Below are 22,953 nucleotides of genomic sequence, written 5' to 3'. Positions count from 1 at the left end.
GAGCCAGGTCTTTCCCAAGTGTCATCACCAAGTATGACCAATGTGAGACCAGGAGAACTAGGCCCCATGGGGCCTGGCTCCCTGAGATCCTCCCACTTCAGCTGGGTCCAAGGGCCCTGGGGATCATGCTCACTGCACCGCCCCACCCCAGAGACCAGATCCCGTGTCCTCGGCAGCCTGTCTCTGCCCCGCCTCATGTCAGACCAGCTGGTTTCCTTGAGCCACTTTTTGCCTTAAAAACAGCCTCTGGACTTGAATGCCCACCCCCTTGCTCAGAGCAGTGCGAAGTGGACAAGAGGTGGCCCCCGGAAAGAAAAGTGCTGTCCGCTCAGACTCCATGCCCGAACGGGGTTGTCTGTCCAAAATCCTCATTCTGGGCCAGGCCTCCTGTGCGAGTGGGCTCCGGGTCCCGGCTCCCAGAGTTCAAAGAACAGCTGTGCTAATGCTGGGCTCATTGCTTTAAGTGCCGGTGGAGCAGGGGTGTGGGTGGGACACGGGGCAGTGGCCATAGCCTCCTGCCGGCTTGGTTTCGCATGCGGTGCTTCTGATAAGGACCTCGTGGGCCTCAGCATCCTCCAGTGGAGAGCGGGAGGAGTTCTGGAAAGATCAGGTCACTCCGTTCCTCAGAGAGGCTATGCCTGGAGCCTGCGTGCCCCTCTCGGGGTGGCTGAGGGGGCCAGCTGGAGCCCACAGAAAACAAGACTCCGCCAAATGGCCTGGGAATGGTCTTCCTGGCTCCGGGGGGGATGGGGGAGGGGTGGGGTGGGTGTTGGAGCCCTCCCCACCCTATTTCCTGTTGAGGCAGGGGAAGGGTTAACTCGCTGCTGGGTGGGAGTGGGCTACCAGCCCTGGCTCTGGATGTGCACGTCCTGGGGACAGCCAGCAGGCAGGCCTCCCCCCTCTGCCCGTGCCGCCTGCCCAGCCAGCAGGAAGGGGTTAACAACCCTGCGCTTCCTCCTGTGTCCTGTTACTGCTGAGGCAGACCTGCCCGGCCAGCTGGGCAACTTTCCTCCGAGTGCTGCCTGCCTGCCGGCTGGGCGGCTAAAAGACCAACGGGCAAGAGGCAGGGCTGCAGCCCCTCCTGGGGACCCTGCCTCCACCCTTCCAAGGGGTCTGCGCCTCCTGGGAGAGGGTGGGCATCTCCAGGACCGGGGTCCGTGGTGGATGGCTCTGGGGACGCTCCCGAGGCTGTGCTGTCCCCCTGCCGCGCAGGTCGGAAGGTCACTGCAGAGGCTGCTCGTGGTCCCGGGGCTGGGGCCAAGGGAGCCTGCACCGGAGGTAAGCTGGTGCCTCCGTGGAGGCGGTGGTGCCTCTCTCATGGAAGGCTCGGGGCTTAACCTCCCTCTCGGGTCCCACGGAGAGGGGGTGAGGAGGTCAGGGCTCTAGCGGATCCTGGAGGCTTTCTGCCCGCTGCCGCTCCCTCCTCCCCTCCCTGCAGCCCCCGGGAAGCAGGACTCAAGGATCGGCTCCCCACCCTGGGACTAACATCTCCGGTGGCATTCCCCGCCGCCGCAGACTCCGTTCTCCTCTGCCCACCCCTCCCCCTCGGCCTCTGTGGCACCTCTAGCCTCAGGGCAGCCCCTACCCCATTCCGGGGCCCCAGGACACAGCCACCTCAGGGCTGACTCCAGCTTAGAGCTCTAGCTCGCTCCTGTCCCTCCGCGGGCAAGAGTTAGGGCACCGCCACTCCCTTCCCACCCCCCACCCCTTAGCAGCCGCTGACCTGATGCAGGGCAGGGGCCGGGGCACCTTAGCAGAGGATGGGAGGGACTGTGGGCTGGTGGGGCGCACACACACTTTGGACAAACTCTCGCACGTGACTCGACATATCTAGGCTCCTTCCTTCTCCCTGAATCCCCACTCGGAGGATGGCCGTCGACTTCCTCAGCCCTGAGGATTCCCTTAGTCCCTTAGTCCCCAAAAAAGGAGCCGCCCCCCCACCAAGTTCTCCTGGGCACCTTATATAAAGGAGAGAGCAGATACTTGTGCTCCGTGCCCCGCCTCCTCCTCCAGCCTTCCCCTCCCCGCTCTGCCCCCCACCCTCCACCCCATCTCTGAATTAGCCTCTCAGGCTCTGCCTTCTCAGTGTCCTTCCCTCCACCTGACAGGGTCTGGCTCAAGGTCACTGCAGTAATTCCATACCCGGCCTCCCGGGCCTGCCGCTGCCGCCACTGGCTGCCGGGTTTCTGTTTCACTCCCTTTTATTTCTGGGCATATTGTGTTCGATAAAACCCTTTGCTTGTAACACGGCTGGCAGAGCTCCCAGCGGCTCCCTCCCGCGATCCTTCCTTTCCTCCTCCCTCCCTTCCGTGCTCCCTGGGCCTCTCCCTGCCCCTTCTTCCCCCCTCCCTCCCCCTCCCCCAATCTGTCCCTTTTAACTTCAGGGGAGGGAGGTCCAGGCACCTCCCTGGAGTTTCTGATCCCTCTCTTCCTCCAGCTCCAGCAGAGATGTGCAGAGGAGTTTCCTCTGTTCCCCCTTCTAGGAGGAAAGTCCAGACAGGGCCACGGGTCCGCACTGAGGGCCCCTCCCACTCCCCCAGGCTGGGCTGGAGGGCTCGGCAGCCAGGCTCAAGTAGGGCTGCTGGTGGAGGCAGGATGCCTGACTGGTTTTGCTGGTTTCTGCGGCCAGCACTGGGAGGGGCGCGCACTCCGGGCGGGCTGTGGGGCACAATTATTTCTCATCTTGACTCTTGCCACCCTCCAGCCCACCGGTTGGGGAGGTAAAGATAGGTCTGAGTCACTAGTGAGGGGGAGGACAGGAGTTAAACAAGCGTTGGCCGTGGCATCCCCACAGAAGGGCCTGCCAGGCTGGACGGACAGACAGCAGACAGAAGGTAGGCAGCCTTTCAGTCAGCACTCCATCCGCCTGGTCTCCCACAGGATCCCCTCCTCTGGGCCCAAGCTCTCCCAGGCACCTGGGCCCTGAAGAAGCCTGCCAAGGCCTGCTGGCCGCTTTGAACCGAGCCCAGGGTTGGCAGGGCCGGGTAGAGGGAAAGCCCAGACTGGGGGAGGGCAGGACAGGCAGCTTCTGACTCCTGCGAGTCCCTAGGTTGAGCCCCAGGATTGAGCGGAGAGGTGCTGAGAGGCGCCCTCTCCAAAAGTGGGGGTGGGGGTTCACGGTTGGTGTGGAGGCTCTGTGGGTCCAGCCTGTGTGTGTGTGTGTGTGTGTGTGTGTGTGTGTGTGTGTGTGTATGCATACCAGAAAAACAGCCGTGGCAGGGGGATTCTGGGTTTGGTTTCTGGTAGGACCCTGGAAGAACATTTTTCTGTCGTGGGCCTGGGTTTGCTTTCTCCAGATGGCCTGCTCCTGACGCTGTGGGGAGGGCAGAGGGCTGACCCTGATTCCCTCCCCGCTGGGCTATCAGAGATGACCACGCACCCAGGGCCTCAGGTTTGGGGAGCCCAGACCAGCCTTGCCTTCAGGGAGCTTATGTTCCTGCCCCATGTCCCTCTCTGGCCTTCTGGCCCAGCTCAAGCATTCCCTCCCATCTGTCCTTCCTCGCCCTGTGGCTTTGCTCCTCCTCACCCTCCCCTTCAGATCTCAGGCTGTCACCTCCACTGGGAAGTCTCCCCTGATTTTCCTAGCTTGGGTGTTCCTGTGCGTGTCCGTGTTAGGCTGGATCGTCTATGCCCCGCATCCGGACGTGTGCGGACCAGGACTTGTGCTCTGTGCCTGGCACAATGTCGGGCTCAGAGAAGGCCCCGGGAACTAGGTGCCGAATGAATTAAGCTGCACAAACTAGTGATTTGAGAAACGAGGAGTGGGGAACGAGGAGCTGGGAGGGATAGCTCCTAAGTGAGATCCTGGCCTCCGAAACGGGAGGGAGAGGTAATTAAACAGGAGGGAGGTGAGCAGGCATTCCTGGGGGTCGCTTTCCTGCCTGTCGCTAAGGGTGAGGACGTGGGGAGTGCGTCTGCCGGGGTCACTCCCAATCGCATCAGCTCTGTGAACTCGAACGAATCACTCAATCTTTCTCTGAACCTCACTTCCCCATCTGTGAATGGAGATAATAATAATCACCCCGTCTTTGTAGCGGGACTGCAAAAGAGCAAAGAGCACGCAAAGCTGCAAGTGTTGGCTGAATAATGCGTCAGATAAGAAAAATAAGAATGAGCACCTGCCAGAGGCTGTTCCTGGCAGCGGGGACCCCGGCCAGGCCCGAGTGGCTGTCCAGGTGAGCCACTGCCCCTGAGTTCCTGAGTTCCAGTCCCTCTCTTCCTCAGACCCATGTGGAACCCAAGGACGCAGCCGCCCTGCTGAGAGCTCGGCGGCCCATCCCTGGAGACCGTGACCTCGAGACGGTGGCCCTCGGCCCTCCACCTCCGGCGGGGGCGGGGGCCGCCCATCTCCAAGTCCCCGGCCATGACGACCTCAGCGCTGCGGCGCCAGGTGAAGAACATCGTGCACAACTACTCGGAGGCCGAGATCAAGGTGCGCGAGGCCACCAGCAATGACCCGTGGGGCCCGCCCAGTTCGCTCATGTCGGAGATTGCCGACCTGACCTTCAACACAGTGGCCTTCGCCGAGGTCATGGGCATGCTGTGGCGGCGGCTCAACGACAGCGGCAAGAACTGGCGGCACGTGTACAAAGCGCTAACGCTGCTGGACTACCTGCTCAAGACGGGCTCCGAGAGGGTGGCCCACCAGTGCCGCGAGAACCTCTACACCATCCAGACGCTCAAGGACTTCCAGTACATCGACCGCGACGGCAAGGACCAGGGCGTCAACGTGCGCGAGAAGGTCAAGCAGGTGATGGCCTTGCTCAGGGACGAGGAGCGCCTCCGGCAGGAGCGGACCCACGCCCTCAAGACCAAGGAGCGCATGGCTCTGGAGGGCATGGGCATCGGCAGCGGGCAGCTGGGCCTGGGCCGCCGCCACGGATCCCCGTCCTCCTACAACTGTGAGTGAGCCCCGGGGCTGTGGCTGGGGGCCAGGAGGCAGCCCGAGGTCAGAGGGATGCCGCGAGCATTCAGGGAGGTGACGAATGGAGCACGGAAGGCAGGACGCCTGGCACAGCAGGTGCCCCGCAAGTTAGCGCAGACGACAGTGGGACCATGCCCCGTGGGCTGCTGTGGTAGCAGAAGCTCAGGCTTCTGGAGTCCAGCAGCGTTCCTCATTCTGCCCCTTTCGAGCGGAGGGGTCTAGACGGCCGCCTCTCTGAGTCTCCGCTTCTTCATCTGTGAAGCAGGGAAAATCTTTCGGGTGTTGGATGTGAGAATCAATGAGACCAGGCTCAGGAATGCCCTTGGCCCTGTGCCCAGACACAGGGCACAAGGTGCTCCGTCAGTGGCATTCCTCATGACCCCCTCCTGAAAACAGGGTGCTGCAGAGCTTTTGTTGTTGTTGTTGTTTTTTTTTTTTTTTTTTTTTTTTTTTTTTTTTTTTGAGAGAGAGAGAGAGAGGGAGGGAGAGAAATGTGAGCGGGGGAGGGGCAGAGAAAGAGAATCCCAAGCAGGCTCCATGCTGTAAGTGAAGAGCCGAGTATGGGGCTCGATCCCATGAACCATGTGATTGTGACCTGAGCCAAAATCAAGAGTCAGACGCCCAACTGACTGAGCCACCCCGGCGCCCCTGCAGAGCAGTTCTGGACTCTCCTCCCTGCCCCGAAGTGGGCTTCTGGGATCTGAGGGGTACTCAGGATGGCCCTCCTTTCTTAAAGCCCTTGACAGTGTGCCAAGGGCTTTGAGAGACATGGCCCTGATTGGCTGGAACTCTCTCCCTCCCACCTCACTTGACCCCAGGCAGGATGGGCACCCCGCCCCCCCTCCCCCCCCCCAAGCCAGAAGATTGCAGAAGCTGGAGTCAGTGGACCTGGCTCCAAGTCTTACCTTAGGACCGTGGCCAGGCAACCTCTGGCTATTGGCACGTCTGTAAAGGAGGGACTGGAGTCTCTAGTTGGGGGGGGGGGGGCATGGGAAGCCTCACACACAGTGCCAAGCACACTGCCTGTCCCCCTGGGGCCCTGGCTGCCAGTCGTTTCCTTCCTCAGTTTCCCCCTCTGAGCCTTAGAGCTTCCTGGTTGTGGGGGGAGGGGCAGGGGAGGGGAGGCACGCGGTCACAGGAGCCACGATGGCCGACGGTCCACGGTCGTTGCAGCCTCCTCCTCATCCCCCCGCTACACGTCCGACTTGGAGCAGGCCCGGCCCCAGACGTCAGGAGAAGAGGAGTTGCATCTGCAGCTGGCCCTGGCCATGAGCCGCGAGGAGGCTGAGAAGGTGAGGGCCCCCCGATGGCCTGGGGAGGGCACTGGTGCCCCACGCCCTTGGCTCCTAGGCTCCTCTACTCTGGACAGCACAGGGCCTGTCCGTGTGCCCGGGACTGTCCTGGCAGGGACTGCCTCCCTGCCTGCGGTCCCCTCTGGCTGCGCCTGGAAAGGGCAGCGAACGCTGAGTGGGGTGAGGGCACATATGTGTCTTACGGGCCTGCCGCGGCCCCGGGGAAGGCAAGTACGCTGATAGACACATGCCTGGGAGACCCAGAGATATGCTGCCCCCACAACCCCTGCTGTGGGGTTGCTGTCCTTTTAGGGGGGCAGGGATAGCCCCCCCCCCCCCGTCATCATCCTCTCTGTGGATCCAGGCAGACTGGGCAGGAAGCAGCCGGGCCTCACACAGCAGGGCCTGGGGACGCTCAGGGGACCCGGAAGCGAAGGATCAATCTCCTTGATCTTGGAAACTGCATTGCAGACCCAGGCAGGGAGAAGGCCACACACATCTTGATGCCTTGGGGTCAGGATGCCCACATCCACTCAGGGTGGGCCCTTCTCTCTCCACCTCCCTTCCCCCTGCGGGGCTACATTGCCCTCCCGCCCAGGAGTGGGAGCACTGGGCCGAGTTCACCCCTTTCCTTCCTCCTTTGCAGCCCGTCCCCCCAGCCTCCCACAGGGATGAGGACCTGCAGCTGCAGCTGGCTCTGCGCCTGAGCCGGCAGGAGCACGAGAAGGTAGCAGGCTGAGCCTCCTGTGCAGGTGCAGGTGCTGGTGCAGGTGCTGGTGCAGGTGCAGGTGCAGGTGCTACACAGGCACTAACCAGGCTCCTCCCACTGCACCCAGTGGTCCCGGGCACTAACCAGGCTCCTCCCACTGCACCCAGTGGTCCCGCTGTGCGTAACCTCTCTCCCTGCACTCCTCTTTGACTCCAGCTCCCCCGGTCCCCTCAAGTCCAGCCTGGGCTGCTCGTGCTGTCCTCACTCCCCTGTGCCTTCCACAGGAGGTGAGGTCCTGGCGGGGAGAGGACTCCCCTGTGGCCAATGGTGCTGGGGCTGTAGTTCGCCGTTGGCAAGACAAAGAGCCAGAGAGAGAAGAGGGAAAGGAGGAGAAGCTGAAAACCAGCCAGGTAGGGAGGGGCTGGGCTGCACGGGCTGACTGAGCCTGAGAGATGAGCTGAGTCGGTATTTGTAGACTTCAGAACTGCACTTCATATATAGTAAGCACCGCTTAAGTGTTTATTCAATGGAAAGAGGGATAGAGGGGGTGCAGCAGCCCTCGGGCCCAGACCACATGGGCTGGTGACTGGGCTGACAGCAAAGTGGGATACAAAGAATCCTGATCCCCTCCCCCGGATTTGGGTTCTGGATTTGCTGTCATTTATTTGACTTGGGGCACATCACTGCTCTGGGCTCAGTTTCCTCCTTTAGTTGGGCAGCTCTCTCTCTGGTATTCTAGGATTACGTGATACTGTGGATCCAGATTGGGGGCGGGGGGAGGCGGGCTCAGGCACATGGTACTCACAATATCTTGGGCTCATATACATACTTTCCAAGAATAGGGGAGTGGGTAGCTTCTGGGAACAAGGCCACCCTCCAAAGCTGTGCACGGAGCTAGGATGTCTCTATCCCCTTTCTGCCTGTGTTCACTGTGGCTGGTTTCCGACTTAGGAAAGCAGACTTGTTATAAAATCTGTCTTTTGCCACTGATGGGCTGGGGAGCAGAACAACTGAAGGGGTCAGGCAGGCCTCGGTTTATCCCAGCTCTGCCTCTCCCCAGCTGTGCGGCTCCCTGCACATCGTTTCCCCTCTCTGAGCCTCTGCTGGTGCGTCTATAAAATGGATACACCACAACCTGCACTACTTAGTGCACAGGGTTGTTGTGCAGGCACCAAGCGGATGAGGAAACATTTTATAAACTGCAAAGCACTGTACGGAGACAAGGGATCATTAGTAGATGTTTGTGAAGTGAACAAAGGCGAGAAGGAGCTGGGCTGAGGAGGACAGGCCAAGGACCGCCCTTCTTCTGGTCTCGCCCACTTCTGAGCCATGGCTGCCTCTCTCCCTCCACAGTCTTCCATTCTGGACTTGGCAGACATCTTTGTACCTGCCCCGGCCCCGCCCTCCACACGCTGCTCTGCTGACCCATGGGACATCCCAGGTGGGCATGCAGGGCTGCAAGAGGTTTCCAGGCTGGCCCCAGAAAGCCCCTCCCCATAGCTGAGGGCAAGACACTCACCCCTCTGAGCCTCAGCTTCCTCTGGGACATGGGGTTGTAGTGAGGGATGGAAGCGCACATCTGAAGAGCCCAGCTCATGGAAAACTCGGAGATGTTCTCTCGGTTCCCCCGGTCACCTTGGCTTTCCTGAAGCCCCAGCCCGTCCCTGCCCTTGACTGGGAAGGTGGCCTGAGCTGCCCATGCCTGGGACTCCACGTTCCTGGCAGAACTTGACGAATATGGGCTCCAGCTTGCTGGGTGGTCCTGAGTCAGCATCCCATCTGTGAAATGGGACCCTTGGCCTCCCAACTTGGTCTGAGTAACTGGGAAGGGCCCTGGGCTGGGTGTAAAGGTGGGCCTGGGGTCATGTCTGTACTGTTTCCGTTTTAGGTCTCAGGCCGAACACAGAGCCCAGTGGCTCCTCCTGGGGGCCTTCCGCAGACCCCTGGTCTCCTGTCCCCTCGGGAAGTGCCCTGTCCAGAAGCCAGCCCTGGGACTTGCCCCCTATGCTCTCCTCCTCAGAGCCCTGGGGCCGGACCCCAGTGCTGCCTGCCAGACCCCCATCCACAGACCTCTGGGCACAGAACTCCCCCCATCACCAACTCCCCGACACTGGGGCTGACCCTTGGGGAGCCTCGGTGGAGACCTCCAATGCACCTGGTAAGTAGAGGGCCAGAGGGTGTGGGTGAGGGCCTGGGAGGACTTCCGGGTCCCCTCCCTCCAGCGCCAAGGGGCAGCACATCCTGTCTGTGTCAAGACAGCTGCTTGCCTAAAAGGGGTCAGACCAGTGCCTGACCTTTTTGCCAGCCCATCTCATCTTCCTCTTCCTCCTTGGCTAGCTCTAGGTGGTACCTCACCTTTTGACCCATTTGCCAACCCTCCAGTATCCACAGAGACCAAGGAGGGGCCGGAGTGTGCCCAGGCCCTGCCTTCGGGAAAGCCCGGCAGTCCTGTGGGTAAGCAGGAGGCAGGGGATGATACAGCTCTGGGGAATGAGGGACCTGCCCAGAGGTGGCCTCTGTCCTCTTCTTCCCAGAGTGACCACTCCCCATCCCTACCCATGAGCTCAATCATTTCTGTTCCAGAGCTGGACCTGTTTGGAGACCCCATTCCCAGTTCCAAGCAAAATGGCACCAAGGAGCCAGAATCCTTTGACCTGGGTGTACTGGAGGAAGCGCTAACCCAGCCCAGTAAGGAGGCCCGAGCATGCCGGACTCCTGAGTCTTTCCTGGGCCCTTCGGCCTCCTCCTTGGTCAACCTTGATTCATTAGTCAAGGCGCCCCAGGCTGCAAAGACGCGAAACCCTTTTCTGACAGGTAGGACACCCCTTGTCCCTGCCGCGTCTCAACACTGGGGGCCCCTGCTCTCTCCCTCCCTCCTTTCAGCCCCTGCCCTAAAAATGTTACTCTTCTTCCCTATTTCTGAGACCCCAGATCGTGCCTCCTCTCCCCGGCACCCCATTTAGGGCTGTGTCCCCCCCCCCCCCCCCGGCGCACTCCAAGCTCCCCATCCGCTCTCGTTCCGCAGGTCTCAGCGCTCCATCCCCCACCAACCCGTTCGGTGGGAGCGAGCAGGCCAGGCCGACCCTGAACCAGATGCGCACCGGGTCGCCCGCGCTAGGCTTGGCGGCCGGCGGGCCGGTCGGGGCGCCCTTGGGCTCCATGACCTACAGCGCCTCCCTGCCTCTCCCGCTCAGCAGCGTGCCAGCCGGCGTGACCCTCCCCGCCTCGGTCAGCGTCTTCCCGCAGGCCGGCGCCTTCACGCCGCCGCCCGCGAGCCTGCCACAGCCCCTGTTGCCCACGTCGGGCTCCGCGGGGCCGCTCCAGCCGCCCCCACATCCCGGCACCAACCCCTTCCTCTGAGCGCAGCCCCGCCCTGCCCCGGCTGGCCGGCGCATGCGCGAGGCCCCGTCCCCGGCGCGGGGCGGGGCTGTCACCCCAGGACCCGCCCCCGGGAAGGCCGGAAGGGCTGACTCCGCCCCCAGTCCCGCCTGGACGCTCCAAGTGGCCCCCGCCGACCCTCTCTTGCCGCTCTGGAAGCTTGACCCTGAAGACTGCCGGGGGCTGAGACCACGCCCGCGTCCTCAGCTCCCACCGAGTGGACTGTTTCGAGGCGTGGTGTCTGGGTCAGGACCACGGCGCAAACCACCGGCTGCCGTGGGAACGAGTGCTTCGCCGTGTGGGGCACAAAAATGCTCCCACTTCCCGTACCACCCCCTCAGCGCCGGCACCTTCGCTTCCAGATGCTCCCCGGGCTCTCGCTCATTCTCTCATTTCATTCATTTACCACAGATCTGCACTGGGGGTGATCTAATGGCAGGGAACAATAGGCAGTTGTTCCCGCTCATTGTGCACTCTGTGCTGTAAGCACTTTAGACAGATTATTTAATTTAATCCTTGCAACAGCCCTCTGAGGTAGATAATACTATTCCCATTCAAGACTGGCTACGTAATTTGTGGGGGCCGGTGCAAAATGAAAATGCAGGGCCCTTGCTCCAAATTAAGAACAGCAAACTGGGGGCAGCAGGGCATTAAACCAAATGTACAGCCCTCGGTCCTGCTGTCACTTTAGAGGTGAGGAAACAGGCTCAGAGAGGTTAAGTGGCATGCTCAAGGTCACAAAGCTAGCACACACTGGGGCTGCGATTCAGACTGTCTGGCTCCACAGCCCTGAGCGCCCAGGCTGGGCCCCCCGGTTTCATCTGCAAATATTAACAGCCCCGAACAAAGTGGTGGGCTCACCTGGGAGGGATCCAAGGGCTGCTAAGCCCACAGCCTCCAGGAGCTCAGAACTCTGGGGAGACAAGCCGGGTAGAGGAGCCCTCATGTTCCTTTGCTTTACTGAGTCACCTTAAATCTAGCTCTACCCTTCCCCCTCTTCACCAGGGCAAGAAATTCAATCTCAGCCATGCTGAGAGAGCCTGACCCCTCCCGGGGGCTTCCGTGGGGTCTGAGAAACCAAAGGGAGGGGCAGGGCCTGGTACCTCATCCTGGGGCCACCTTGGTCACCCCTACTCCTTTTCTGCTCAATGCTCTCCCAACCGCTGATTTGTCCTCAGTGCTCAGAGTCTGGCCCTACAAGGAGCCTGCTACTGAGGGAAGATGGCCTTCTATAGGCCAGAAGAAAATTGGGGGGTGGGGGGGGGCGGGGAACAGGATGCTGCTGTCTTTCTTAAGTGGAAGGGGGATGCAGGGAAAGGAGCTGCCGGGTTTTGGTTTAGGTTTTGGTGTTTTTTTTAGAGGGAGAGAGGGAGTTCTGCTGTGACTGTTATAGGCGGGATGGACAAGAGCACCTACTAGGAGTCAGACCCCCAGAGTTCAGAACTCTGCTCCAAGATGTGCGCTTAATAATAATAGTAATCACTTAGTAATAAGTGGTTATGCTCCCTGACCTTGAGTAAATTACTTAACCTCTCTCTGACTCTGTGCCTCCGTTTCCTTACTTGTCAGACGGGAACAAGAATTCCTTCCTTAGGAGGTTTGCTCGGCGGCTCCTCCCGGGTCAGTGTCCGTTTGGCCCGGGGCCTACCCCCTTCAGAGACTAACCCTGAGCAGTGAGCCCATCACACCCCTCATTCCTGGTCTTGCCCGGCAGTGCCGAGTCCAGCCCCCATCTGTCTTCTGGCATGTGCACCTACACCTGGGAGGTCTCCATCGTTCTTGGCCACTGACCCACCTGTCACCCCTTCCCTACCTGCGCCCTCCTCTTCTTCTAAACTGACTCTCCCCGTGGACTTGACTTTCCTCAGGACTCCCAAGGGGTCCTGCTTGACCGCCACCAAGAAGAGATTGGTAGTTTTGTTCCCTGTAGCTATTTCTGGACCGTTTTCCTCCAATGAGAGCCTTCCTTCTTAGAGGCTCAAGCCACTGGGCTGCTGTGCCTCCTCGTTGCCTGGGTCTGTGCCCCACCCCATTCTCACCAGGCTTCAGGCTTGGCTCACAGTCTTCTCATCCAGATCTTGCTTAACCCCGCGTGACTCTATTATTCAGGAGGATGGCCTTGACCTCTCACCCATGGTCACATTTTTGGGCTTGTCATCACCCCAAATTCCTCCCCACTCAAGGCAGGCTTCCTGTTCTCTGATCTTAATCTCATTCCTTGGCATCCACCATACCCTCCGGCTTGCCAACGTCTCTGCCATGACCCCACCTTCAATGTCATCAATCGCCTTCTCTCAACCAAAGCCTGTCCCTTGATATTTGTCATAATCTGCCTCATCCATCTTGAAAGTCTTTCCATCTTTCCCTTCATATCAAACACCCATGCTACCTCCCTATGCCTCCTTTCTTTTTTTAAATGTTTATATTTTGAGAGAGAGAGAGAGCACTAGCTGAGAAAGGGGGAGGGGTACAGAGGATCCAGGCTCTGTGGTGACAGCAGCAAGCCAATGTGGGGCTTGAACTCAGGAACCCTGAGACCATGACCTGAGCCAAAGTCGGAAGCCCCACTGACTGATCCACCCAGGTGCCCCCCATGTCCCTTCTTTCCTGTCCTCCTAACCCACTTCAGTCGGCTTCTGCCGTCAGCCCCGCCTCACTGGAACACTGTATGCTAAGCCCACCCAATGGCCGCCATGATGCTGAAACCAGTAGGCTTTTTTCAGTCCCATCTTGGTTGGCTTTTCCAGAGTCCGACCATGAAGGTCCTCCCTCCTTGCAACTCTCCGTCCCTTTGCCTTTGGGACACCACCTCTCCTGGGGTTCCCTTGACCTTCTAGTGCTTCTCTTTCACAGGGCACTCCTGAGTTCCCTGAGCCCGGGCCTGAGCCTGCTTCTCTCTTGCTGCTCCCCAGATGACTCCCTTCCATGCCTGCACTGTCTCCACAATGAACACCCTGATCCCTCCCACCAACCTCTCCTCTGCGTCCCAGAGCCGTGCTGTCTCCACACACGCGTCCCAAGGGCACCTCAAGCGAACATGTCCAAAAATGATGTCACGAACCCCCACGTGAGCCTCTCAGTGCCCCCTCCGCAGCAAATGGCCTCACCGTCCAGCATAATCCCCCCTCTGCAAACCACTCTTGATGCCTCCCCCTCCCTCACTGCCAATTTTTAGGATGTTTCCTCCTCTACAGGCCTCAAGACCCTTCTCACTACCTCTGCCTCCACCTGCTGCAGACCTCCGCCATCTCCCCTGGGTCCTGCTACGGCCTCCCAACCAATCCTCCTTCCGCTCCTGCCCCTTTCCAGTCCATTCTCCACTAGGAAGCCAGAGGGACCTTTCCAAAGTGCAGGATCACTCCCCTGACCAAAGCCCTTCAACATCTTTCTTCTTTCATCAGCAACCAGAATTGCTACGCAGACTTCCGGAGTCCCTCCAAGACCTGGATGCTTGCCCGGCAGCCATGCCGGCCTTCCGTAGTTCCTCAACTCTGACTCACCACTATGCCACAGGGCCTTTGCACATGTTCCTCCTGCTTCCCCAGCACTCCCCCCACGCCCTCTCCACACCCCACCTTCTTGTTCCTCCACGGCTGCTACACAGATGTGATTTCCTCAGGGAAGCCTCTCCCACCAGGCCAGGCTCCTAGTTAGTCACGGCCTTTCTTACAGTGGGTGGTTGTACATTCGTGTGTATGGCTGTCAGATTAGCTTCCGTCTCCTTCAACAGACTGTGAGCAACACAAGGGCAGGAGCCTGGTCTCTCTCCACCCACCGTTGTACCTAAGCAGGGTGCCTGGCAGGCAGCAGGCACTCAATAAATATTGGCAAAATGTAGCGAATGAGACAAGTGTAAAGGTACATGATGGGACACAAAGTTGGCTCGTCGTCGTTATTCAGGGAAGGCTTCTTGGAGTGGGTGGGATTTGGGCAGGCCCTGGAGAGGGAGGGGCAGAGCCAAAGCTCACTGGCCAGGCAGGTCTGGACAAGCCATGCCTTCTGCTGGCGCCTCATTTCTCATTTGTAAAAGGAGCGAAGTTCGACAAAATGACCCGAGGCCCTGGCATCCTCATAACCGCCCATGTTCTCCTCAGGGGGGTTATTCTCCCGCCGGCCGCTGGCTTAGGCCTCGCTGAGTCAGCCCAGTTTTGCACACAGACTCCGGTCCTCCCAAGCCCGGGCGGTCCGGTCTGCAATCCCAAGTTCGGCCACCGGGCGGCGCGCGGAGACCGGCCACGCGGCCGGGAGTCACGGCGAAGACCCGCCTGCGGCTCGGGTGGGTGCCGGGGCCCGCCCCCTCGCAGCCTGCCGCCCTTCCTCCCGGTGCGCAGCGTCCCGGCCTCGGCCGCCAGCAGCCATGCTGGGCGCTGGGACCTGGCTGGGCCGCGGCCTCCTGCTGCCCTGCGTCCGGGCGGGCCTCGCCGCGAGCCCCAGGTACGGGCGGGTAAGCGGGCGGCTGCGGCGAGCGCTGCGCCCGAGGGGTCCCGGGCCGGCTGTCACCGCGCCGGTTCCCTAGTACCAGCCCCGCCACCCCTACTGCCTCCTCCGGAACTCCGCCGCACCAAGTCTGCGCTCGCGACCTGGTCCGGGCAGTAACGACCTCCTTCCCTCTACTCCTTTCAGTCCCTTCCAGCTGCAGGGCTAGCTCCCTTGGGTCTCTTCAGACACCCCCTCCAGGAAGCCTTCCTTGAACCCCAATGCTGGGCCGAGGATCCTTATCCGGCAGCACCCTGGGCTGATCACAGTCCTCGTGGCTTCAGGAGCCTGTCATTTAGGTCTGCCTCCCCGCCCCCCCCCTCCCCGCGCCGCCGGGGCACCAGGCTCCCAAGCTGAGCCCTGTGAGATCTGAGCCAGTTAACGACTTCTTAGGGGTCCTGGGGGTCTGGCCTCATGGAAGTGCCCAGGGCATGGATGTTGAGTGAGACGGTCCTCTGTGTCAATTTTCCCCTCGTTGTCCCTCACTCGGTCTGGTCCCAGATCCAATTATTGCCCTGTCCAGCCACCAAGAGCTTGCAGCCTCCTGCCCAGACCACCAACCCAGGCCTGCCAGAGAGACCCCTCCAGCGCAGCCTCCCTGGGGAGGGGCCCTGTTAGGGGGAAAGAATGGAGGCCGAAGGACCATTCTGTCCACTGTGACTCACCCTGACCTCACAGTCATCAGCCTTCCCACCGCCAGGTCCGAGAGGTTGGGGGAGACTAACCTGGCAGGGAGCCCCCAATGAGCCACCTTTCTTCACCCCCCCCAAAACACAAGGGGGAGCACAAAGGCCACGGTCTCCCCCGTGGTTCAGAAAGGTGGGTTGGGCTGGGAGCAGGGGGTTCCGGGGGGAGGTGCCAGAGGGCAGGGTGGAGTGGAGCGGAGCGGAGCTCTGGGGAAAGCCTAGGAGGGAGTGGGCTGGAAAGCCCTCACTGCACCTGCCTGCCCGTGCCAGGGGTAGCTCCTCCCGGGACAAGGACCGAAGTGTGACGGTCAGCAGTTCAGGGCCCATGCCCGCTGGAGGGAAGGGAAGCCGGACCAACTGCTCCCCATCCACACCCCAGAAGGTCCCCAACCGCCTGATCAATGAGAAGTCACCGTACCTCCTGCAGCATGCCTACAACCCTGTGGACTGGTGAGTACCCCTGATGTCCTTGCCCTGGGGCAGCTGGGCCCTTGGCCCCTCCTACACCTCCTCCCCCACACCCGGGGGCCAGTGAGTGATGCCCAGCCCTGCCCGCCCTAGGTACCCCTGGGGACAGGAAGCCTTCGACAAGGCCAGGAAAGAAAACAAGCCAATTTTCCTTTCAGGTAACACAGCCACCTTCCCTGGGATGGGGGGAAGGGAGCAGTAGTGGATGGGGGCAGGGGCAGAAGGGTCCTCTGGGCCTGCGGCCTCCCAGGAAATCTCTAGCCAGTCACTGGATGCCCCCCTCCCCCCGCCCCCCGCCCCCCGCCCGGCCCACCATGTTCCCGTTCCAGTGGGGTACTCCACCTGCCACTGGTGCCACATGATGGAGGAAGAGTCCTTCCAGAATGAGGAGATCGGTCGCCTGCTCAGTGAGGACTTTGTCAGCGTGAAAGTGGACCGGGAGGAGCGGCCAGATGTGGACAAGGTGTATATGACCTTCGTACAAGTGAGTAGTGTGTCCACGTATCGGGCGGTGGGGGGGGGGGGTTGGTCCCTGCATGGGGGGGGCCACTCCCCTCACCCCCGCCCTCTCTCTGCTAGGCCACCAGCAGTGGTGGGGGCTGGCCCATGAACGTGTGGTTGACTCCCAACCTCCAGCCCTTTGTGGGGGGCACCTACTTTCCCCTTGAGGATGGCTTGACCCGAGTTGGCTTCCGCACGGTGTTGCTGAGGATACGGGAGCAGGTGGGTATATGCCCCCTGGGGAGGGGAGAGGGGTGAGGACTGGGGGCAAGGACAAGGAAACAAGAGCCCCCCCCCCCACCGCATGCTGACCTCCAGGTCTGCCCCTGCCTCCCACAGTGGAAACAGAACAAGAACACCCTGCTAGAGAACAGCCAACGTGTCACCGCAGCCCTACTGGCCCGCTCAGAGATCAGCATGGGTGACCGCCAGCTGCCGCCCTCCGGTGCCACCATGAATAGCCGCTGCTTCCAGCAGCTGGACGAGGGCTATGACGAGGAGTACGGGGGCTTCGCCGAGGCCCCCAAGTTCCCCACGCCGGGTCAGTGTCCCCTTCATGCCTGCTCCATCCCCATCCCAGCTTTCTGATCCCTGTCCTGGTCAACAGCTTCTGACCTCTGGCTTGGTCACTAGCCTCCTGCTCTCCTGACTGGCCAGTGACCTCCTTACCCCAGCCTGGCACTAGCTACCTAGCGTAGACCTAACTTCTGGTCTCCGCAGCAACGCCGGGACGTAATGATCTTCGGTCGTCTGTGCTGACCGCTGACTCCCTAACCTGCAGTCTGTCCAGGGAGACGGCCTGTTGAGTGCACTCCCAACCCCTGTCTGGCCCGATCTCTGCCCTCTGCGTCCCCCATTCTCTCACCCAAGTGCACTTGGTGCCCACAGTGATCCTGAGCTTCCTGTTCTCCTACTGGCTCAGCCATCGACTCACCCAGGATGGCTCTCGGGCCCAGCAGATGGCCTTGCACACCCTGAAGATGATGGCTAACGGGGGCATCCGAGACCACGTGGGACAGGTGAGGGGGATTAGGCATTCCCGGGAGGGGGCAGGGGGAGGAGGCAGAGGCTGGGCTTGGCCACCAGCCCCGTGTCCTGCCGGGCACAGGGCTTCCACCGCTACTCCACGGACCGCCAGTGGCACATCCCCCACTTCGAGAAGATGCTGTATGACCAAGCGCAGCTCGCGGTGGCCTATTCACAGGCCTTCCAGGTGACCCCTGAACCCAGCCCAGAGCAAAGACACCTAGCCTGTCCACCTACCCCCGGCTGCCCCTCTTAGTCAAGGGCTTTCTTGGGGACTTGTGGCTCCGCCTCAACTTCATTCTTAATTCCCTCCCCTGTGCCCAGGCTCCCTCCCGGGCCCTCTTGGGATGATGTTGGCTGTCCCCTCTGTACCCAGGCAGGCGGTGGCCTGGTACTCTGTTTACAGTCTGCTTCCTCCCCACTCAGATCTCTGGTGACGAGTTCTACTCCGATGTTGCCAGAGGCATCCTGCAGTACGTGGCTCGGAACCTGAGTCATCGGGTGTGTGTCCACTGAGGCAGGCGGGCCTGGCTGCGGGAGGGCTTGGGGGCCCCCCGTTGCCCTGAAGGCCGGGGCCAGCCAAATCTTCTCTCCCCACAGTCTGGAGGCTTCTGCAGCGCAGAGGACGCAGACTCACCCCCAGAGCGGGGCATGCAGCCCAAAGAGGGTGCCTTCTACGTGTGGACGGTCAAAGAGGTCCAGCAGCTACTTTCTGAGCCTGTGCCGGGTGCCACGGAGCCCCTGACCTCGGGCCAGCTCCTCATGAAGCATTACGGGCTCACGGAGGCGGGCAACATCAGCCCCAGTCAGGTGAGGACGCTTGAGGATGGGGAAGGGGTCCTGAAGCCAGGCGGGTGAGGGGGACTCCCTCTCACAGGGGCCGTTTTCCTCAGGACCCCAAGGGGGAGCTGCACGGCCGGAATGTGCTGACTGTCCGCTATTCGCTGGAACTGACCGCTGCCCGCTTCGGCCTGGACGTGGAGGCCGTGCGGACCTTGCTCAATACGGGGCTGGAGAAGCTCTTCCAGGCCCGGAAACATCGGCCGAGGCCGCACCTGGACAGCAAGATGCTGGCTTCCTGGAACGGTGGGGCGGCCGTGCCTGAGGCCGGGTCCCATTCACAGATTTACCCTCTATGAGGGCCCCTTCTGTGTGCCAGGCACCTGCTAGAAATCAGGTCTCCCTGTATCCTGTTTCTGATCCTCAGTTTACAAACGAGTGAACTGAGGCTTGGAGAGCTTAAGTGACCCACCCGACGTCACACACAGGGGCCGGGAACGCTTACCCATTCACCCCATTGCTCCAGAGAGGCCAGGGCTCGGGGGGGTCAGGGTGGGCATACCTGGAAGGCGCCCCCCCCCCCCCGGCCAGCTTCTCACAGCCACCAGTATTTCCTCCCTCCAGGACTGATGGTGTCTGGGTTCGCTGTGACTGGGGCTGTCCTGGGCCTGGAGAGGCTGATCAACTATGCCACCAATGGTGCCAAGTTCCTGAAGCGGCATATGTTTGACGTGGCCAGCGGCCGCCTCATGCGGACATGCTATGCAGGCTCCGGGGGAACCGTGGAGCACAGGTCGGGGGCCGGGCAGCCTGGGAAGGCTTGTCTCCCTGGGCATCCCAGGCCTGTCTCTGCCCCTCTCCCCTACCTCCTGTTAGGCCCCAACCCCGACTCTGCCATCTGCTCGCCGTGAGCTCTGAGCTTCCCCGGGCCCAGTTACTCATCCAGAAAATGGGCTAATGGTACCCAACAAAGAGGTAGATTCTGAGGGTTAAGCGAAAGGGTTAAGCAAAGGGCCTCCTCTGGGAAAGCCCCTCTCTCCCTGGGCCTGCCCGTAGCCTCTTCCCTAATGTCTGTCCCCCCCCCCCCGCCCCAGCAACCCACCCTGCTGGGGCTTCCTGGAGGACTATGCCTTCGTAGTGCGGGGCCTACTGGACCTGTACGAGGCCTCGCAGGAGAGCTCGTGGCTCGAGTGGGCTCTGAGGCTGCAAGATGCCCAGGACAGGCTCTTCTGGGACTCCCAAGGTGGCGGCTACTTCTGCAGCGAGGCTGAGCTGGGGGCTGGTCTGCCCCTGCGTCTGAAGGACGGTCAGTGGTGGGCTTGGAGCTGGCCTGGACCCGGTAAGGGCTTGGCTCTCCCTGTGGGAGGCATCAGCGCAGTGTGGTCATAAGGAGCCTGCGTGGGTTCCACCGCTAACTGACTTTGGGTTGGTCTCATTAAATTCCAGAGCGTCGGTTTCTCGATATGTGAAACAGCCAACATTGGTACTCGCGGGGTGGCGAGAGAGATGAATTTGGCCATTATGGGAACACGCTTGGCAGCAATGACTGCCATGCTTGGGATTCATATATCACACGAGGCCCGCTTGGTCCCTACCCTCACGAAGTACAAGAGCGTGGCCCCGGGGAAACAACTAGTCAACAGTAATAATAACACGAAAGTGCACACGCAGATGGGTGGTTGCAATGAGAGTGCCATAAAGGAGTAGGTGCCTGGCCCCTTCCTCTTCAGGAGCGCTCTCCGTCACCGGACATGTCTGTTAATGGTCTGCTCTCTCCCCCACCGGACCCAAGTGTAAGTGTCCTGAGAGCAAGGCCTTGCCTTTTGTTGCTACATGCCCAGGGTCTAGTGCACGTCTGGCAGATTGTAGGTCCTCCGTCAATGTCAGCTGACATCAACGTTAGTCCCCAAAGGGACCTGGGGAGAGAACAGCGGTGGGGCCTGACTCAGCTCCGGGGAGGTCAGATCAAACCCGGAACAGGTGTCATTGAGCCAAGGGCTATGGGAGGCCAGGAGGGTCGAGGCGGAGGCGGGGTGTGCCCACGTGGGCAAAGCTGGGTCCCTGCAAGGTCTTACAGGCGTGACGAGTAGTGGACGTCTCTGGAGGGCTTTAAGTGGGTCATGATCAGCTCCGGTGAGGTCTAGGAACGTCATTCTGACTGAAAATGGAGGAGGGACCTTCAGAAGGGGGCAGGGGAAACAGGGTGACCAGGTAGGAAACCTGTCAGCGGCATTCAGTCCCACAGGGGCTGGCAAAGGCTTCGGACGAGCCGGAAGTATGAGATGGGGAGAAATGATAGGATTCAGGTCTACTCCGGCTGCAGGCCCGGTGGACTTGGGTGGGTAGGGGGGTGGGAATTAGAAGTGGGGAGTGAGTGAGAGAGAGGGAGGGAGAGGCAAGGATGACAGCACTCTGGCTTGAACAGCTCGTGGGGTGGGGGTGGGGGCTGGGTTGGGTAGACTCTTCTGCATCCCGTCCCTGTCCCCCGCCACTCTGGCCACAGTCTCGGGACCCAGTGACCTTCCCTCACCGCCGCCACCCCCCGCTGCCCCCTGCAGACCAGGATGGCGCGGAGCCCAGTGCCAACTCTGTCTCGGCCCACAACCTGCTTCGGCTGCACGGCTTTACGGGCCACAAAGACTGGATGGACAAGTGTGTGAGCCTGTTGACCGCCTTCTCTGAGCGCCTGCGCCGTGTGCCTGTGGCCTTGCCCGAGATGGTCCGTGCCCTCTCAGCCCATCAGCAGACCCTCAAGCAGGTGTGTGTGTGTGGGGGGGGGCAAGGGCGTTTGCGTTGGGACCCTGAGTGGGGGGGCATCTGGGGCTGCCGTGGGGGACAGGGGCATGGGGTGGGGCTCCTGGAGCTGTCCCCCCAGAGCTCAGGTCTGTGAGCGTGCGGCCATCTATGAGTACATGTGCAGGTGTCTCCAGGGGCATATCTATACGAGCTGCTTTAGGCAGCGGAGGTATCTGAGCGAGTGTGCATCTGAGGAGCCAGGCCTCTGGCAAGGGAGCGCCTCTGTGCCTGCCTGTTACTGGGTCTCTCAGAGTAGGGAGGGCAAGAGGCAGGGGCTCTGAACACTGGGCGTTCACCAGTAAATGTTTGCCTGTCTGCACGTGTATGCCCCGGGTTCAGGTCTGCCGGCTTATATTTGCACGTTTGCCTGTATATCTCTGCCTGTGTGTGTGTGTGTGTGTGTGTGTGTGTGTGCGCGTGCGCGCGCCCATGTGTGTACGTACGTGTTCCCACATGCCCAGCAGTGACTCCCTGAGGCAGTCTCCCAGCAGCGGGTCTGGAGGATGCTGAGCTGAGTCCCCATTCCTTCCCGGGGATGTAGTGTGGGGTGGAGGGAGGATGGGGAAACCGTGGTAGGTGTGGATCCAGCTCCCTGCACCTGACCCTGGAGTTGCCTTTCTGTTCCGGCCAGATCGTGATCTGTGGAGACCCCCAGGCCAAGGACACCAAGGCTCTGTTGCAGTGTGTCCACTCCATCTACATTCCTAACAAGGTTCGAGACTGTGAGCCCGGCCCCACCCTCCAGCTCCCTTGTCTGCCACCCCCATGCGGCTCTCCAATGATCCCCTCTTCTGTAGGCCTGGGAGAGGAAGCCCACCAGTGGGCCCTGCCAGTGTCCCAGCGCCCCCCTGGGTGACCGTCTACTCTGCTGCTATCACAGGTGCTGATCTTGGCCAACGGGGACCCCTCCAGCTTCCTGTCCCGTCAGCTGCCCTTCCTGAGTACCCTGCGACGGCTAGAAGACCGGGCCACGGCCTACGTGTGTGAGAATCAAGCCTGCTCAATGCCCATCACGGAGCCCTGTGAGTTACGAAAACTGCTACATCAGTGACTGCCTCGCCCTCCTTGGGCTGGGGCAGAGCTTCCCAGCTGATCAGAGACTCAGGCCTGGCAGGGCCCTGCACACCCTGCGGCCATCCCCGGGCACCCTGTCACCGGATGCCCTCGGACATCCTCACTGGCCCGCCATGGGCCCCCACTCACCCTGGAATAAACCTAACGGCATCCTGCGGTAATCTCAGGGCCTCAGCCTTGCTTGGGAGAGAGGGGCCTCCGGCTGACCCCTTTGCCTTCTCGAATTCCTTCTTCACCTCTAGAGGTCACCAGGCTGACGCCGCCCCGTCCATGGTCATTGCAGCTTGAATGAAACTGAGGGCAGGGGGCCTGTGATGATCACCAGGGGTGGGGTTGGGGTGTGGACTTGTCCTGGAGGGGAAAGGCTAGTCCTTGCCCTCAGTGGGGTTAAGAAAGGGGCCTGCTCTCCTCTTCCCATTGTCTCCTGTTTTAAGCTGGGGCAGTGGTAGAGGATGCTTCACATGAGTGTTTATTTTTCAAGGAAGGGTAACATTTGCATATTCTCTGGCACATCATGGGAGCTAAGAACCAGGGATGGTCATTTTGGGGGTGTCCACCCAGCCCCCAGCCTTACCAGGATGGAGGCCTCCCTGCAGGAGGTCACACTGTCCCTGCCCCTGCTTTCACACAAACCAGTCTGGGGAGAGTTCTCCTTCATTTGGAACATCCGTTGGGTTGGAAGTCATTCTCCAAATCGGGTTCCTTCCTGCTGCAGGGAAAGCTGGTACTTTTCTGTGGCCTCCTCCTGTCCCTTCCGTGTTGGGAGATGATCACAAGTCCTGTCCTTGGCTTCCACATCTTCACAGACCCCAGAAACCCCATCTAGCTTCCGCCGCGGGGAAG

The 22,953-nt window shown here is 60.9% G+C and overlaps 2 protein-coding genes across 6 annotated transcripts; both read left to right on the top strand.

The window, feature by feature from the left end:
* The first annotated feature begins 998 nt into the window (after positions 1 to 998).
* On the top strand, positions 999 to 10,415 carry EPN3 (epsin 3). 3 transcript variants are annotated; one of them, XM_086686998.1, is made up of 10 exons: positions 1,000 to 1,278; positions 4,225 to 4,901; positions 6,098 to 6,216; positions 6,863 to 6,943; positions 7,210 to 7,335; positions 8,279 to 8,366; positions 8,814 to 9,083; positions 9,263 to 9,379; positions 9,509 to 9,739; positions 9,951 to 10,415. In XM_086686998.1, exons 2-10 carry the CDS (start codon positions 4,364 to 4,366, stop codon positions 10,283 to 10,285), a joined length of 1,905 nt encoding a protein of 634 aa, XP_086543124.1. In that variant the 5' UTR covers positions 1,000 to 1,278; positions 4,225 to 4,363; the 3' UTR covers positions 10,286 to 10,415. The 3 variants fall into 3 exon arrangements, with proteins under 3 accessions (XP_086543127.1, XP_086543124.1, XP_086543125.1); XM_086687001.1 differs by lacking the exon at positions 9,263 to 9,379 and having other exon boundaries at positions 999 to 1,278; XM_086686999.1 differs by lacking the exon at positions 6,863 to 6,943.
* A 4,183-nt stretch (positions 10,416 to 14,598) lies between these two features.
* SPATA20 (spermatogenesis associated 20) lies at positions 14,599 to 22,271 on the top strand. 3 transcript variants are annotated; one of them, XM_086686997.1, is made up of 17 exons: positions 14,603 to 14,737; positions 14,927 to 15,078; positions 15,736 to 15,915; positions 16,027 to 16,091; positions 16,263 to 16,417; positions 16,513 to 16,656; positions 16,774 to 16,975; positions 17,323 to 17,453; positions 17,543 to 17,647; positions 17,887 to 17,961; positions 18,061 to 18,270; positions 18,354 to 18,546; positions 18,865 to 19,033; positions 19,335 to 19,546; positions 20,799 to 20,998; positions 21,668 to 21,748; positions 21,917 to 22,271. In XM_086686997.1, the coding sequence occupies exons 3-17, from the start codon at positions 15,791 to 15,793 to the stop codon at positions 22,085 to 22,087; spliced, it is 2,238 nt and encodes a 745-aa protein (XP_086543123.1). In that variant the 5' UTR covers positions 14,603 to 14,737; positions 14,927 to 15,078; positions 15,736 to 15,790; the 3' UTR covers positions 22,088 to 22,271. The 3 variants fall into 3 exon arrangements, with proteins under 3 accessions (XP_086543122.1, XP_086543123.1, XP_086543121.1); XM_086686996.1 differs by lacking the exon at positions 14,927 to 15,078 and having other exon boundaries at positions 14,599 to 14,737; XM_086686995.1 differs by lacking the exons at positions 14,603 to 14,737; positions 14,927 to 15,078 and adding an exon at positions 15,226 to 15,598.
* Positions 22,272 to 22,953: the final 682 nt, after the last annotated feature.

This window comes from Puma concolor, chromosome E1 (genome assembly GCF_028749965.1).
Source record: "Puma concolor isolate L17-30 chromosome E1, mPumCon1.1.hap2, whole genome shotgun sequence".
Taxonomy (NCBI): domain Eukaryota; kingdom Metazoa; phylum Chordata; class Mammalia; order Carnivora; family Felidae; genus Puma; species Puma concolor.
This window is presented reverse-complemented; position numbering and strand designations above follow the sequence as displayed.

Coding starts and splice junctions, on each gene's coding strand:
- EPN3 (XM_086686998.1), top strand. CDS start 4,364: ATGACGACCTCAGCGCTGCGGCGCCAGGTGAAGAACATCGTGCACAAC. Junction 6,944..7,209: donor GCCGGCAGGAGCACGAGAAG/GTAGCAGGCTGA, acceptor TGCCTTCCACAG/GAGGTGAGGTCCTGGCGGGG. Junction 9,380..9,508: donor AAAGCCCGGCAGTCCTGTGG/GTAAGCAGGAGG, acceptor TTTCTGTTCCAG/AGCTGGACCTGTTTGGAGAC.
- SPATA20 (XM_086686996.1), top strand. CDS start 14,661: ATGCTGGGCGCTGGGACCTGGCTGGGCCGCGGCCTCCTGCTGCCCTGC. Junction 16,092..16,262: donor CAAGCCAATTTTCCTTTCAG/GTAACACAGCCA, acceptor TTCCCGTTCCAG/TGGGGTACTCCACCTGCCAC. Junction 17,648..17,886: donor CCTATTCACAGGCCTTCCAG/GTGACCCCTGAA, acceptor CTCCCCACTCAG/ATCTCTGGTGACGAGTTCTA.